The following is a 14,045-nucleotide window of genomic DNA, read 5'->3' on the forward strand; positions in this document are numbered from 1 at the left end:
AAGGCCAGCAGCATGCCAAGCTCTGTGCTAAGCCCAAAGACTGCAAGTGCAAACCAGGGAGCATATTCCTCTGGAAGCTGGCCTCTCGCAGGAACGAGAGAAAATGTGTTTGACTCTTTGAAAGTATGATGAGTGTTTTAAGAGAGATGTGTAGATACTGAGAGAAATAACAGGGGATATAACCCTGTCTATAACATGAGAGAAGCATCCTGCAATACCACGTGGGACGGTCACAGGTTCAGACTCAGCCAAGCCCACAAGACGCCATAGGCTTTAATCTAATACAAAGTTTATTGAGCTTTCTGAAAGGATCCCCGGCAGGACACTGCAGTGCTTTCGTTTAATGAGGAGACAAACACTGTAACGTACAGTGCTTCCTTGACCCCACGCAGGGCAGGTACAGTTACTATGGGCAAAATCCAAGGGGGGTTGGGCCACCTGGACACACAGATACCGCAGCCTTGGCTTCTAAACGGTCTTTATTGTGTCTTCGTCTCTCTAAGCTTGTATGCCGGTCTTAGTTCTCTAGTCTAGGTGTAGTCTCAAAGCTCAGGTGTTGTGTTTTTTTTTTATTTTGTTTTTTAAGGTTTATTCATTTCTCAGAGACAGACAGAGCGTGAGCAGGGAAGGGGCAGAGGGAGAGGGTGACACAGAATCTGAAACAGGCTCCAGGCTCTGAGCTGTCAGCACAGAGCCCAATCGGGGCTTGAACCCATGGACCACGAGATTGTGACCTGAGCCGAAGTTGGACGCCCAACCGACTGAGCCACCCAGGTGCCCCAGGTGTTTGATAGACCAACTCTTAGTACATGATCTTCTGCATTGATCATAGCACAGTAGTTTCCAAGGAGATGGCAGGTCTCAGGTCACCTTCCTAGGCAGGTCTCCATCTGCCCAGGACCCAGGCCTGGTCTTCAGCCTTTCCTCGCTGCCTAGTGCCCTGAAGACCATCCAGCTGGTTCTGAAGCATGAGTAGGAGGTTTTGGTAGGTGAGGAGATAGTGTGAACAAGTCCATTCAGTAGAAAAGTAACAGGGAAGGCTTTGCGCCTGAGGGCAAGTGGTCAGGGGGAGTAAGAAGAAACCCAGCAGCTTGTTGGGCAGAGGGGCAGGAGACGGGAACTAACTCTGCAGGGTCCGGTAGCCCGTCAGTGCCTAGGGTTTTTACTTTGATCACAAAGGAAACAAGACCTGACCAGGTTAGGGGTTTATAAAGGTCCCTGTGGCTGCTACATGGGGAATGGATGCATGGAGTAGATGAGGCAGCCACTTAGGAGACTACGTTGATACAGGTGAGAGTCACGAAGCAGTGCAGTGCGGTAGAGATGATGAGAAATGGATGGACGAGTTCCAAAGGCATTTAGGAGACAGAAAGAGCAAGATTTGTGAATTGAACAGTAGGGTTTCGCTGAGGTCTGAGACAGGGGCACAATGGACGTCTTCCTTCTGAGTCACCCTAACGCCAAGTCTACCCCTCACCGAGTCCTATTCTGCCCACCAAGCAAACTCCCAATCAATTTGTCAGGACCTCTGATTAAATGTGACTGAACAGCCCAGGCTTACCGGGTATCTGAAGAAAGCCTTTGGCATAAAGGGGCCGACATAAAGAAATGGGAAAAATGATCATTGTCATAGTTCAGGCAGCTATAATAAAATACAGTAGACGGAGTGACTTATCGACAACAGGAATTTATTTCTCACAGCTCTGGAGGCTGGAAGTTCAAGATGAGGGCACCAGCTTGGTTGGGTTCTAGTGGGGGTCTCTTCCAGATTGTAGGTGGCAGTCTTCTCTGCTGTGTCCTCGCATGGCAGAAAGGGGGTGAGAGAGCTCTCTGGGATCTCTTTTATGAGGGTACAAATCCCATCATGAGGGTTCCACTCTCCTGCTCTAATCACCACCCACAGGCCCCACCTCCAAACAGTATCCCACTGAAGATAACAACTGCAAGGTACAAATTTCAGGGGGAACCAAACATTCAGGCCATAAGAGCTGCGGACAAAACAACAGTTTAGAGAGAACCAACAAGGACTTTTAAAACCTCAAATAGGGTCCTCAGTGAAATTAAAAGAGCTATTATATACATAAAAACAAAAATAGCTCATTATGAAAAAGGAACAGGGCTGTCTGGGTGGCTCAGTCGGTTGAGCGTCCGACTTCGGCTCAGGTCATGATCTCCAGTTTGTGAGTTCAGCCCCGCGTCGGGCTCTGTGCTGACAGCTCGGAGCCTGGAGCCTGCTTCAGATTCTGTGTCTCCCTCTCTCTCTGCCCCTCCCCCAGTCAATGCTCTGTCTCTCTCTGTCTCAAAAATAAATATAAACATTAAAAATTTTAAATATTATTTATGTAATTGTTAAATTATTATTTATTTTATTATTATATTAAAATTTTTAATATAAACATTAAAAAAAGGAACAGTGAACACAAGGTTTTTTTTGTAACATGATTCCAAAAACTCAATAATAGAATTAAAAGATTAAGTTGAGGACGGGCACCTGGGTGGCTTAGTCGGTTAAGCATCCAACTTTGGCTCAGGTCACGATTCCATGGTTTGTGAGTTCGAGCCCTACACTGGGTTCTCTGCTGTAGCACAGAGCCCGATTCAGATCCTCTGTATCTTTGTGCCCCTCCCCCATTTGTGCGCACGTGTGCGCGCGCTCTCTCTCTCTCTCTCTCTCTCTCTAAAATAAATACATTAAAAAAAAATTTTTTTAAAGATTAAGTTGAGGAAATACTCCCCAGAAAGTAGCAACAACAGACAGAGACAGAAAATATGAGAATAAGTATCAATCCAGAAATTCCAACTTTGGACTAAATAGAAACTTCTGAAACAGAGTACAGAAAAAACAAAAGGGAGAAAATTAGCAATGCAACAATACAAAGAATTTTCCTGAGCTTGAGGATGCACGTCTCTCTGTCCCTCCGTGTCCCATAAAGTGCCCAACACCGTGAATGAAGAAAGGCCATGCCAAGGGCATTATTGTGGCATTTCAGAACCTTTAGGAGTCAAGATCTTAAAATAAAGAGAAAAAGGTTACCCACAAAGGAACAAAAATCAAAATGACATCAGAATTCTCAACAGCGACACAGGATAACCACTGCACAATGCCTTCATATTTCTAAGGAAAAATTATTTTCAAACCAGAATTCTACTTCTGACCAAACTATCAACTGTGAAGGCAGGATAAAAGTATACTCACATAGGCAAAGATCACCCAGTCTTCTTAAGAAGCCACTTGAGATTTGTTCCAGAAAAATGAGGAAATACAACTTGGAAAAAGCAACACACAAGAGCCAACAAAAAATGGATCTGACTGGGGAGAGCCATCAACCAAGGCCGCGGTACTTTTCTGGAAAGAGGGATGTAAGTGGTGATGTAGTGGGATAGGATATTGGGGAGCTAACCCTCATCTACCAGAGCAGCAACTTAATCACCAAGGACTAAAATTGAGAGATATCGGCATAAACATTATCTTTAGAGGTACGGACATAAACGAGTTGAAAGTTGTTGACTTTGGGGTATGTAAATGGTGGTTAAAGAGTGGTGATAAAGGTCTTAATTACAAGTCTTTGGGTACCACATGGCTTTTAAACTGTATGCATGTATTCCTTCGATCAAAATGCTGTACTTATCAAAAATGAAGAAAGTATGTACCCTTAGTATTATCTGATAGTTGCACTTAGTGATGTGTGCTCTGATGACGTGGGCAAAGACCCATGTACACGATATCCACTGTTTGTAAAGTAAAACCCAAATGTTTGTGAGACCAAAAAGACTTAACAACCGAAGCATAAATCTTCACCATTAGCACAGCAGTTAAATAAATCATTGGGCTGTAAGGCACGAAAAGAAATGAGATATTTCCCTGTATGGTCATGTGGAAAGGCCTCCGTGCTATCTTGTTCCATCAAAAAAAAACAAGGCGCAAGAGAGCGATCAAAGAACGCTCCCATTTAATGAAAAGAAAAAACCTGCTAATATGAACTTACTAATCAATCCAGTTGAAAAGAGCCAGTGAGTGCCCACAGTAAGGTGCAGGCTGGGAAGCTTGGCAGCTGGGGCACAGTCACTCGACAAAAGCTCTAGGGCTTTCCAATGGGAGCCGTGGTCCCCAGAAGAGCAGGTGCGTTGGCCAGGATGGGCGGGAGGCAGGAGCGAAGCTGGCCTGGAATGTAATTCCTCCTCTGTTCCTTTGTTTCCATCTAGTGCCTGTTCTGAACAGTTTCAGTGCAACCACACCAAAAGGAATCCCGACTATAATTATACCAATTTTGACAACTTTGGCTGGTCTTTTCTGTCCATGTTTCGGCTGATAACCCAAGATTCCTGGGAGAAGCTTTATCAACAGGTTATCTAATTACCCTCCCTCCCCCTCCCCCTCCGCTCCCTCTCCCCCCTCCCTCCCTCCCCCTCCATCACTTATCGACATTTCTGTCGTTTATTCATAACTTGCCATCCACTCCCCGCCATTGTCATCTGCTCTCCGTCCTCAGCAGTTGTACTGTTAGGTTCTACTTCAGCTATTCCGTTAGAAACGCCAAAAAAGTGCCTCCTTTTCCTAGAAATGCTGCCCCTCTCCAGATTCCCTGCAGCCTGCGGTTCTGCTACCCATGCTGGGGTTTTCAGGAAGCATTCCTTTCTCTCCTGCCTTTTCAATTCTAAAATGCAAATACCCTTGAGAAAGTCATCATAAAGTTCCGAGACTCACATGGGAGTTCAGGGCCGGCCTCTCCTCACTGATGGGCAGCAGGAGCCCCCCAGGAACGGGAGGCTATCCATGATGCTGCTGTGGGCAGCTCAGCCAACCGGTGCTGGGGGCGGGCCGCTTGCCACTGTGCTGTGTCTCCTTGAGGTGACGGTCACCTCCTGCGGAACAAGGCTTCAGACGCAAGCGTGTGCTGTGTCCTTTGCAGACCTTGCGTACCTCAGGGCTTTTCTCAGTCTTCTTCTTCGTGGTGGTCATCTTCCTGGGCTCCTTCTACCTGATTAACTTAACCCTGGCTGTTGTCACCATGGCTTACGAGGAGCAGAACAGAAACGTAGCTGCCGAGACCGAGGCCAAGGAGAAGATGTTCCAGGAAGCCCAGCGGCTGCTGAAGGAGGAAAAGGAGGTAGGGACACGCAGCGTCAGACAGTGGGGTCTGCTTAGGGGGTGGACTGCAGAGGTCACGAAGCCTTGAGCCTTAGGCCAGGGCTCAGAGCCTTCTCTACTATGCTTTTTGGAGAATTTAAGCCCCTTGAAGACTGGCTCTGCTGCTGTTCTTACTGAGCTGTCCAGGCACAGAGCTCTCGAGAGCAGGAAATCCTCGGTCTTCTGAGACCCGGGCCTTGTAGGACAGACCCCAGACCGGGGCTAGAGGATAAAATATACATCTATGTAAATTAAGGCTGGGCTCCAGGCTTGTTTATGGGAACCCGGAGATGCTTGTATTCAGGGCCTTTGCTTGCCGAGGCTTGGGGAAAGTACAATGGTGTTCTAGACACAATAGCCGTGATTACCGCTCCCTTCTTGAAATTCCCGTCATATTTACAGGCCATTCTCATTGTTTCTTGGCATCTTTACATTTTTCCAACTCTAAGACTTCAGGAACGTGTTTTGTTCTCTTTCTCGTCCTCCACGGAGATTTGTCAGAGGGAGGCCCCACCGTGCTTCATACCGGCATCATCAGGCACAGACACGATAGAGTGCCGTGCTACGGTTTAGCGATAGAGGCACGAAAGCATTAACCTTGCCTTTGAGGCTGCAGTCTCTGTGGATAAATAAACAGGATATGTCCTTCTGGTAAATAATAACAAAGCTAGCATATTCCAAGTCGGCGATGAGCAATCTAAGTGGGTGGACGCCTCCAGGAGGGAGGAGAGAACGCTCACGAAGGTCAGGTCATTTGCAGTGTTTTATGGGGAGGTATAATCTGTTTATTAATTGCTTTTGTTCACTTTCTAAGGCTCTCGTTGCCATGGGAATTGACAGAAGTTCACTTAATTCCCTTGAGGCATCATCTTTTTCCCCAAAGAAGAGAAAGCTCTTTGGTAGTAGGAAACGAAAGTCCTTTTTTTTGAGAGACTCTGGGAAAGATCAGCCTCCAGAATCAGATTCTGATGAAGATTCCACGAAAAAGGCAAGTCTCGGCCCAGGGATTGATGATCCTATAGCACCGTTAGGGGGACAGGTCAAGTTGTCAGCCTAATTGAAGGGATTCATTCATTCAGTCAGTCATTCATCCATTTGCACATACTTTCCCACATCCATGCATCTGTTCAACTACCCATCTCTTTACAAACATCTATTTGAAGTGTTGACAGGGTTTACCAGCCACGTGGCACTGGGGTAGGTACGAGGGCTCTGTGAGATGTCTGAAACAGACAACTAACGATGAAGACCCACGAACAAGGAGGCAGTTATTGTTTAGTATGACAGCTGACATGATGATCACATATGGGAGAACAGAGGAGAAGCCATGTCTTAGTGGGGGTTCCTTGCGAAGCAAACCCTGAGACGTTAAAGTGCAGGTAGATTATTTGGGAAGTGATCCCAAGAAGCACCAAGAGGAGTGAGAAGAAGGGTTACATGGAAGATAAAGTGGCCAACTAAGGTTCATCATTAAGCTGGTTACCACTGAAGGTACTTGGAGTTTAATCTCCGTGGAGTGAGGGCACTAGAGTATTTATACACCGACTTTGGTCCATCATTGGTTCCAGACTGCTGGATTCAGGTGACAATCATTTTCCTGCATTTCTGACTTTGTGTTCATTAGGGCAGAGGGTGGTCAGGTCGCCAGAGAAAGCCCTCAGGGAGGACCCGGGGACATACAGATCCAGCCAACGGCAGCATCTATGACTTGGGGGGTGGGGGGTGGGAGAAGAGCCATGGATCAGAAGAGTTCCCAGAGGAAAAAAGCATCCGTGCCCAAAGGATGAATTAATGTTTCATCCCTGGGTAAAAAGTGAATGGAGCACCACAGGTAGAGGGAGTGGCACACGCAAAGGCCTGGAGGCAAAGGAGAGCGGGAGAATGTGACCTCGTAGAACACTTGTGAGTGTGTGTGTGCACGTGCATGTGTGTATGAGGCTGGAGACGGCCTGGCAAGAGGCTATAGCGGTAGGATGGGGTCATCACAAAAGGCCTCCAAACCAAGCTGAGGGGCTCACCCTTTACTCAGGGACCAAGGGCTAAGCAGTATTGAAAGCTGTTTGTTTGTTTTTTTAAATATTTATTTATTTTTGAGATAGAGAAAGAGACAGAGTGTGAGCAGGGGAGGGGCAGAGAGAGAGGGAGACACAGAATCCAAAGCAGCTCCAGGCTCTGAGCCGACAGCAGAGAGCCTGGTACGATACGGGGCTTGAACTCATGAACCATGAGATCATGACCTGAGCCAAAGTTGGACACTCAACCGACTGAGCCCCCCAGGCGCCCGTGAAAGGTTTTAAACAAAAGAGTGACTTGACCAGGTCGACAGTTTTGAAATCCTAGATGCACTGAAGAGACCGGACCAGAGCAGGACGAGACTGGAGGGAACCAGTTGAGAAGCTGTGGCGGCAATCCAAGTAAGAGGAGACAGGGGCTTAAACTGTGGTGAGGGCAGGAGGATGAAGAGACAATAATGGTACAGTGATTTCCAGAAGAGAAAATTTGGCACTTGACTAGATAGATGCAGAGAGGGGGAAGATGCCAGGTTGACTGCTTGGGTAGCCAACTTGATGGACGGTAGTTTACCGAGACCGGAAAGGAGCTTGTCCTGGGGGAGGGAAGGATGGCGAGCTCAGTTTTGGGTGTGGCAAGCTTGAAATGCCTGTGGGGCATCCTAGCAGGGATATTTTGTAGGCCAAGTGGATATGAAGCTATGAGGGGTAGAGAAAAACCCTATCTTTATCAGTGTGGTGGGGGATGTTTGAACATGTTTTAATTGTGGAGAGAGAAATCGGAGGAGAGGAAAATGTTGAAGACACAGGCCAGGGAATAATGGCGAGAGCCACTTTTCTGAGATGGGAGGAAGAGGTGAAGTGGTCGCAAGGGAGGGTGCATGCCTGAGGGGAGGTGGGGAAAGGAGGTCGGGGGCCTTTACAGAAGTAGGTGGGCAGACCTCATCCATTGCTGTGTGCATTTCTCTGATGGAGGGACAGGGACCCATCTTTCAGTTTAGAGGCTTCTCTAATGTCAGACCATAGCATATTGAAGAGCCTGCAAATATTTTTTAATATTTTGAAGGTTTTTTTTTTCTCATTTCACAAAACAATAGACCAAGAGCAGACAGCTAATAAAAAGTGTCTTTTCCCTAGGCCAAAATAGGAAATAGCTATAGAAAGACTACAGGTTGCCTTTAAAATAGCTTATCACTGGGGCACCTGGGTGGCTCAGTCAGTTAAGCATCTGACTTCAACTCAGGTCATGATCTCACGGTTTGAACCCCGCATGGGGCTCTGTGCTGACAGCGTGAAGCCTGCTTGGGATTCTCTCTCTCTCCTCTCTCTGCCCCTCCCCAACTCATGCTTTCTCTCTCAAAATAAATGAATAAACTTAACTAAAATAAAATAGTTCCCTCTGGGGCCACGGTTGGTCAGAACTTTGGGGAAATAAGTCATCTAGGTAGCTGAAGATTTATGTACTGTCGTGTCCAGAGACCTTAGAATTGTAGGTAAGGCGAGAGTCGGGCCCCCAAGCACGGCCTGAGAGAATGCTTGAGGTTTAGGATATAGACTTTGTCATATTTATTTTGGCTGTTCTTTTTAGTTACTGACTGTTTCAAAATCCATTTAGGCAGCCATTCTAACCTGGCCCCGATCCACCCTTCTAAATGTATCTATCCCCCCACTCCTGCCACTCAAAAACATTATTTCTAATTTTGACTTTTTATTGCTTTTGTGTCCTGAACCGTTTATTGCTCCTTCGTTTTCGTAAAATTTTGTTTGCTCTTTGTTGACAATGAATAAATCACAGAGAAAGAAACATTTCCGTAGTTAGGATCCGGGAAATTTGCATACATTGAAAAGTATGAATGCCACCCTGTATTTTAGTTATGAAATCTGAAACAGGAAAGCTGAACCTTTGTCCTGCCGTGAGATGCAAGGGAGCAGAGCTATATAAGGTACTAAGTCTTTTCCAGGCATGTGGCGTTCAAACAGAGTAGCTTGTGACCTTTTGAGGAGGGGCAGTCCCTTCCCTTTGAAGGTCTACCGTGCCTTCCTTCTCTTACAGCCACACATCCTAGAGCAAACCAAACGGCTGTCCCAGAATCTGTCAGTGGATTTCTGTGATGAGCACGGGGACCCCTTCCAAAGGCAGAGGGCCCTGAGTGCCGTCAGCATCCTCACCATCACCATGCAGGGTAAGCTCTGCCCTCCTGGCCCCAGGGACAGCCCAACTGCAGTGACGTCCCTCCATTTTCCTTCTTTCCATCTCCCCCAGAAGCCCTCTGTAGCCCCTTCTGCTTCCTGCAGAGTGACTTCTTGCGCCTCTTTGGAGCATGGGAGCCAAGTGGCTTGCGGAAGCAGGCCCACCCTGAGTTGGCCCTTGGGTATTGGTGGGAACTGGCTAGCTTTGGCATTTAGGACCAAGAGTACAGACAAGACCCCCGCCCTTACCCACCCTGATCAGGCCAGGCAGTCACAGGGGGTCGCAGTGGCAATGACAGTGACCAAAGAAGAGACGACACAGAAGTTTCCAGAAGGTGACGGTTGTCATGGAAGTTAGAGTTAGGAATCTGGCATGCAAAGTGGAAGACCTGTGTAGGTAGGCTGGAATCATCTGACGGACCTCATCAACAGCAGGTAACCAGGACCCCCAACTGAGGGGTTGGTGTTCAAAGTCAGGACCCAAGTCCTTACAGGGACGGGGTCAGATTCGTCCTTAGCACTTTTGAGCCCTATTGCATCGCTTCATTTGGCTTGTATGAGTCCCTTGAAATGGTGCCAGGGAAATCGGAAATCAGGGGTACAGTGGCCTTGTGGCCTGAATTCAACCTGCTGATAGAGTACCTTTTGCTTCAAAACAAAAGATGCCCCTGCCTGAATACCTGGCCTTCCTCTGAGCCCTGGTACCTCTGTGTGCCTCTGGTACAGCTGTCACCGTGGTCTGCCTTGAATGAACATAATTTGAGCTTATACCCTTCTCTCTCACGGGTTCACAGCCTGTGAGTGTTGACTTCCCCATCTGTATCTCTAACGGTGCGGCTCAGCTCCCAGATGCTCAACACAAGTATAAAGACTGGATGTACATGGCTATACCACAGGGAAGTTGTATACGGCAAACCTTTCTGGCTGCACCCGTCAGCGCCCTTCTTGGCTGATCACGTTGTTCACGAGAGACCGTAGGGAAGAGGGGGGGAAGAGAGTGGAATGCACTCAGGCAAACGGCGGCCAGATGGATTCATAGCTAACTACTCAACTTCTCTCCCATTCTCCTTCTCCAGAGCAAGAGAAATCACAGGAGCCTTGCCTCCCGTGTGGGGGAAACGTGGCGTCCAGATACCTCGTGTGGAACTGCAGCCCCCAGTGGCTGTGCATTAAGAAGGCCCTGCGAGTCGTGATGACCGACCCCTTTACTGAGCTGGTCATCACCATCTGCATCGTAATCAACACTGTCTTCTTGGCCTTGGAGCATTACAAAATGGACCAGAGTTTTGAGTATATGTTGTATACAGGGAATTTGGTAACTTTAGGCTTTTTAAAATATCCAAATATTCCAAACTGTGACTTATAACTCTTTCAAAGTCTAAACATTTTGTAAGTGGCCTAACCTAGCCTAGGTCCCTGGTCCCCTTAAGTAGAGTCAAGGGCAAATGCAACTGTTAGAATTTTGTTTTTACTCGTTTGGTAATTTTCCACGGCCCCTGTGTTGGCCCTCCGGTATGCCAAGGCATCTCTTTAGCCATCCAGTGGTAAGCCAGAAGGCAGCAGACATCTTAAAAGGTCAGCTATTTGGCACGATCTTGGGGGCAAGAAAACCTTAATGATGTCCAGAGACCCTTGGTAACGTGTCTCATGGTCCCCAGTGATGCTGATGGCATCATTTGTCACAAAATAATGTGACTGCCATTACTAGTTATTATTCCCCCTGGAAAGGTGGGTCAGGGCGTGGCGGCTGTGGGAGGCTTGCTTTCCCAGGAGGGAAAGCTTATGCTTATGTGCAAAGCTTATGAAGTACAATGCTTATGAAGGTGGGGTGGGGCTCCCGACTTGAGCCTGCTTCAGTATGTTTCTCGTTAGATGTATCTAATCCAAGTTAAATTGGGAAAATTAAGGTAGGAGAGCAGACGTTTCATGAACTGCTCAATTTATTGTTCCCGGAGAAGGCATTTTTCCCGAGGATTAATTAGTCTCCTAAATATCAGAAATAGCAAATTACCCGCTGAACGTTCTATCCTAATTAGCTAATGAGTGAATAGGCTAAAAATCTTACCAGAGTATGTAGCCATTTATTGTTTTTTTAAAAAAATTTACTTATTTTTTAATTTACATCGAAGTTAGTTAGCATATGGTGCAACAATGCTTTCAGGAGTAGATTCCTTAATGCCCCTTACCCATTTAGCCCATCCCCCCTCCCACAACCCCTCCAGCAACCCTCTGTTTGTTCTCTATATTGAAGCGTCTCTTATGTTTTGTCCCCCTCCTTGTTTTTATATTATTTTTGCTTCCCTTCCCTTATGCTCATCTTTTTTGTATCTTAAATTCCTCATATGAGTGAAGTCAGATGATATTTGTCTTTCTCTGACTAATTTCGCCTAGCATAATACCCGCTAGTTCCATCTACATAGTTGCAAATTGTAGCCATTTATTCTTAAAGTTTTATTTTATTTTTCCAACTTAAAAAAGTAATACATGCTTTTTTTAAATTTTAAAACTAAGGAAAATTTTTAAAATGAGGGGAATACAAAGCAGAAACTTATTTCCTATGGTCCTGTTAGCAAAGATGATCATTTTTTAGCATTGCAGAGGATTTCTAGGCAATATGTACGTATGTGTTTTTTAATTAATTATTTTACGCTGATCGGAACCCGCTATGCCTATTGAATCAGAAGTTGGTTCACAGAGCTGCTTCCATGCATCAGGTTTAGGTAACTGTCACCCTCAGTTCCAGGGCCCCTCAGGAGGAGCAGGGATCCAGTGGGACCACAGTGCAGGACCAAGGTGGCTCTCCATACAGTCTGCATTTAAGTTTCTTTCCCCAAACTGCCCTTGGGTGGAAGTGCCCTTGTGGGTGTGTGTGGGTCAGATCAGATTTCATGCTGCTCGATGAGCCTAACACACACGGTCCCTTCTAATAGGCTGGTGTCTTCTGGGCTCTAGGCCAGCGTATTCACCTATCTCCTGCTGACGTATCCCAGACATGGGCTGACAGTGTTATTTCCCTTGGAGACAGAAAGCTGTGCCCACGAGACCATGGTTCCCAGCTCAACGGAGTCAGCAGAGCCATCCTTCATCACCTCCTGGTGGATGGAGTTATTAGATTAGTTCCAGAGAATAACCCAAAGAACCCAAAGTCATGCCCCTAGACAGGGCTTTCCAGTTGCAAAGGTGGCCTGTCTGTCCATCCCTTCATTTTCTGATCCAAGTGTGGGAAATGACAAAAGCCACCCTCTCAGATTTCCCACTGATTAGATGTTCTGGGTGTTGAGGTGAAGCTGCATTTTGCAGTCAGAAGTTGGATAATTAAGTGACATTCTTCTTCACTCTCCCCAGAAGGGGTATAGAAGGAGGCCCAGGGACATTGTTGGTGTCTGAGTTCACAGGCAGAGGCTGCACCCCGGGCCCCTGAAAATTGACACGAAACCTGCATTGCTGGCCACGTAGCCTGTGCTTCCATCCCCTGCGCCCTGTTCCCTAGGCACACGATACGAGGGTGGTAGTCACCTCATCTGTGCCCCCGTAGCAGCGGTGGAAGGAGGCTTTGGAGCCCTGAGATCCCAGGAACACATCCAAGCCTCCCTCCTCCGATGGGTGGGCGAGGCTTTAACTGGCCTGTGGAGGTTCTGTGGGACTGGACTTGAAAATGGACTCTCTAGGCTTTGGGACAGCTTAAATCAGGGGAGTATGTTGAGCTCCCGAAAAGCCATGAGTAGCAGTTGAGTGGGCTTGCAAAACCCATGGTCCCAAGGCATGTAGGGTTGCTGTAGGGCTAGACAGCTTAAGCCTGAAGGGGACAGGAGGGGGAGGAGGAGCTCAAAAGGGAACAGGGATCAGTCCAGCACAATTAACTAGAACAGGTAACACTGCGTGCTTTCAGACTCTGGTTGCAGCTTTGGGCAGAAGTAGATAGAAATATTTAAAGGGAAAAGACTGATACGAGCTTTGGGTTTTTTGGTTTTTGGTTTTGCCCCCTTGATTTCTTTTTTTTTTTTTAATTTTTTTTTAACGTTTATTTATTTTTGAGACAGAGAGAGACAGAGCATGAACGGGGGAGGGTCAGAGAGAGGGAGACACAGAATCCGAAACAGGCTCCAGGCTCTGAGCTGTCAGCACAGAGCCCGACGCGGGGATCGAACTCACGGACCGCGAGATCATGACCTGAGCCGAGGTCGGCTGCTTAACCGACTGAGCCACCCAGGCGCACCTTGCCCCCTCGATTTCTATTTGCCTATCTTGGATTTATCTTTGCTTATTCCCCCCTTCCCCCCCTTTTTTTTTTTAACTTGTGTCACTTTATTTTAGGGATTTTTAAAGATAAATAGTACGTCATCAAATTATTTATAAAAATGGATCATCTGTTACTTTTAATAAGGACGTTTAAAAATCATTTCTGGGGTGTTTCTTTTTCTTTTCCAAAGCTGTAGAGTCCTATAGCTGACAACCTTTTTATATTACCTTATTTCATACTATTGTTTCATACTATTATCACTTATTTCATGCTATAGTTTTCATATTTCATATTATTTCATACTATTGTTTTCTCATATCTATTTATTTGTGTATGTGTGAGAGAAAATGTGCTATTTGCTATGAAGAAATGCTTTGTTTTCTCGTCTGCAAAGATGTAGATGATAGATGATGTAGAATTTGGCTGCCGCTCATTCAACACTGCAGTGTTTTTCAGCCTGTATTTATCTAATTTTCAA

The 14,045-nt window shown here is 46.6% G+C and overlaps 1 protein-coding gene across 1 annotated transcript in view; it reads left to right on the forward strand.

The window, feature by feature from the left end:
* The window catches only part of SCN11A (sodium voltage-gated channel alpha subunit 11), a 94,291-nt gene that overhangs the window by 30,176 nt on the left and 50,070 nt on the right, over nt 1-14,045 (forward strand). The window contains exons 9-13 of the mRNA XM_042999271.1: nt 4,204-4,345; nt 4,911-5,108; nt 5,943-6,116; nt 9,191-9,320; nt 10,404-10,642. Of these exons, the coding sequence (XP_042855205.1) occupies nt 4,204-4,345; nt 4,911-5,108; nt 5,943-6,116; nt 9,191-9,320; nt 10,404-10,642 (883 nt within the window). The remainder of the gene's footprint in view (nt 1-4,203; nt 4,346-4,910; nt 5,109-5,942; nt 6,117-9,190; nt 9,321-10,403; nt 10,643-14,045) is intronic.

The sequence above is a fragment of the Panthera tigris genome, chromosome C2 (genome assembly GCF_018350195.1).
Source record: "Panthera tigris isolate Pti1 chromosome C2, P.tigris_Pti1_mat1.1, whole genome shotgun sequence".
Classification (NCBI taxonomy): domain Eukaryota; kingdom Metazoa; phylum Chordata; class Mammalia; order Carnivora; family Felidae; genus Panthera; species Panthera tigris.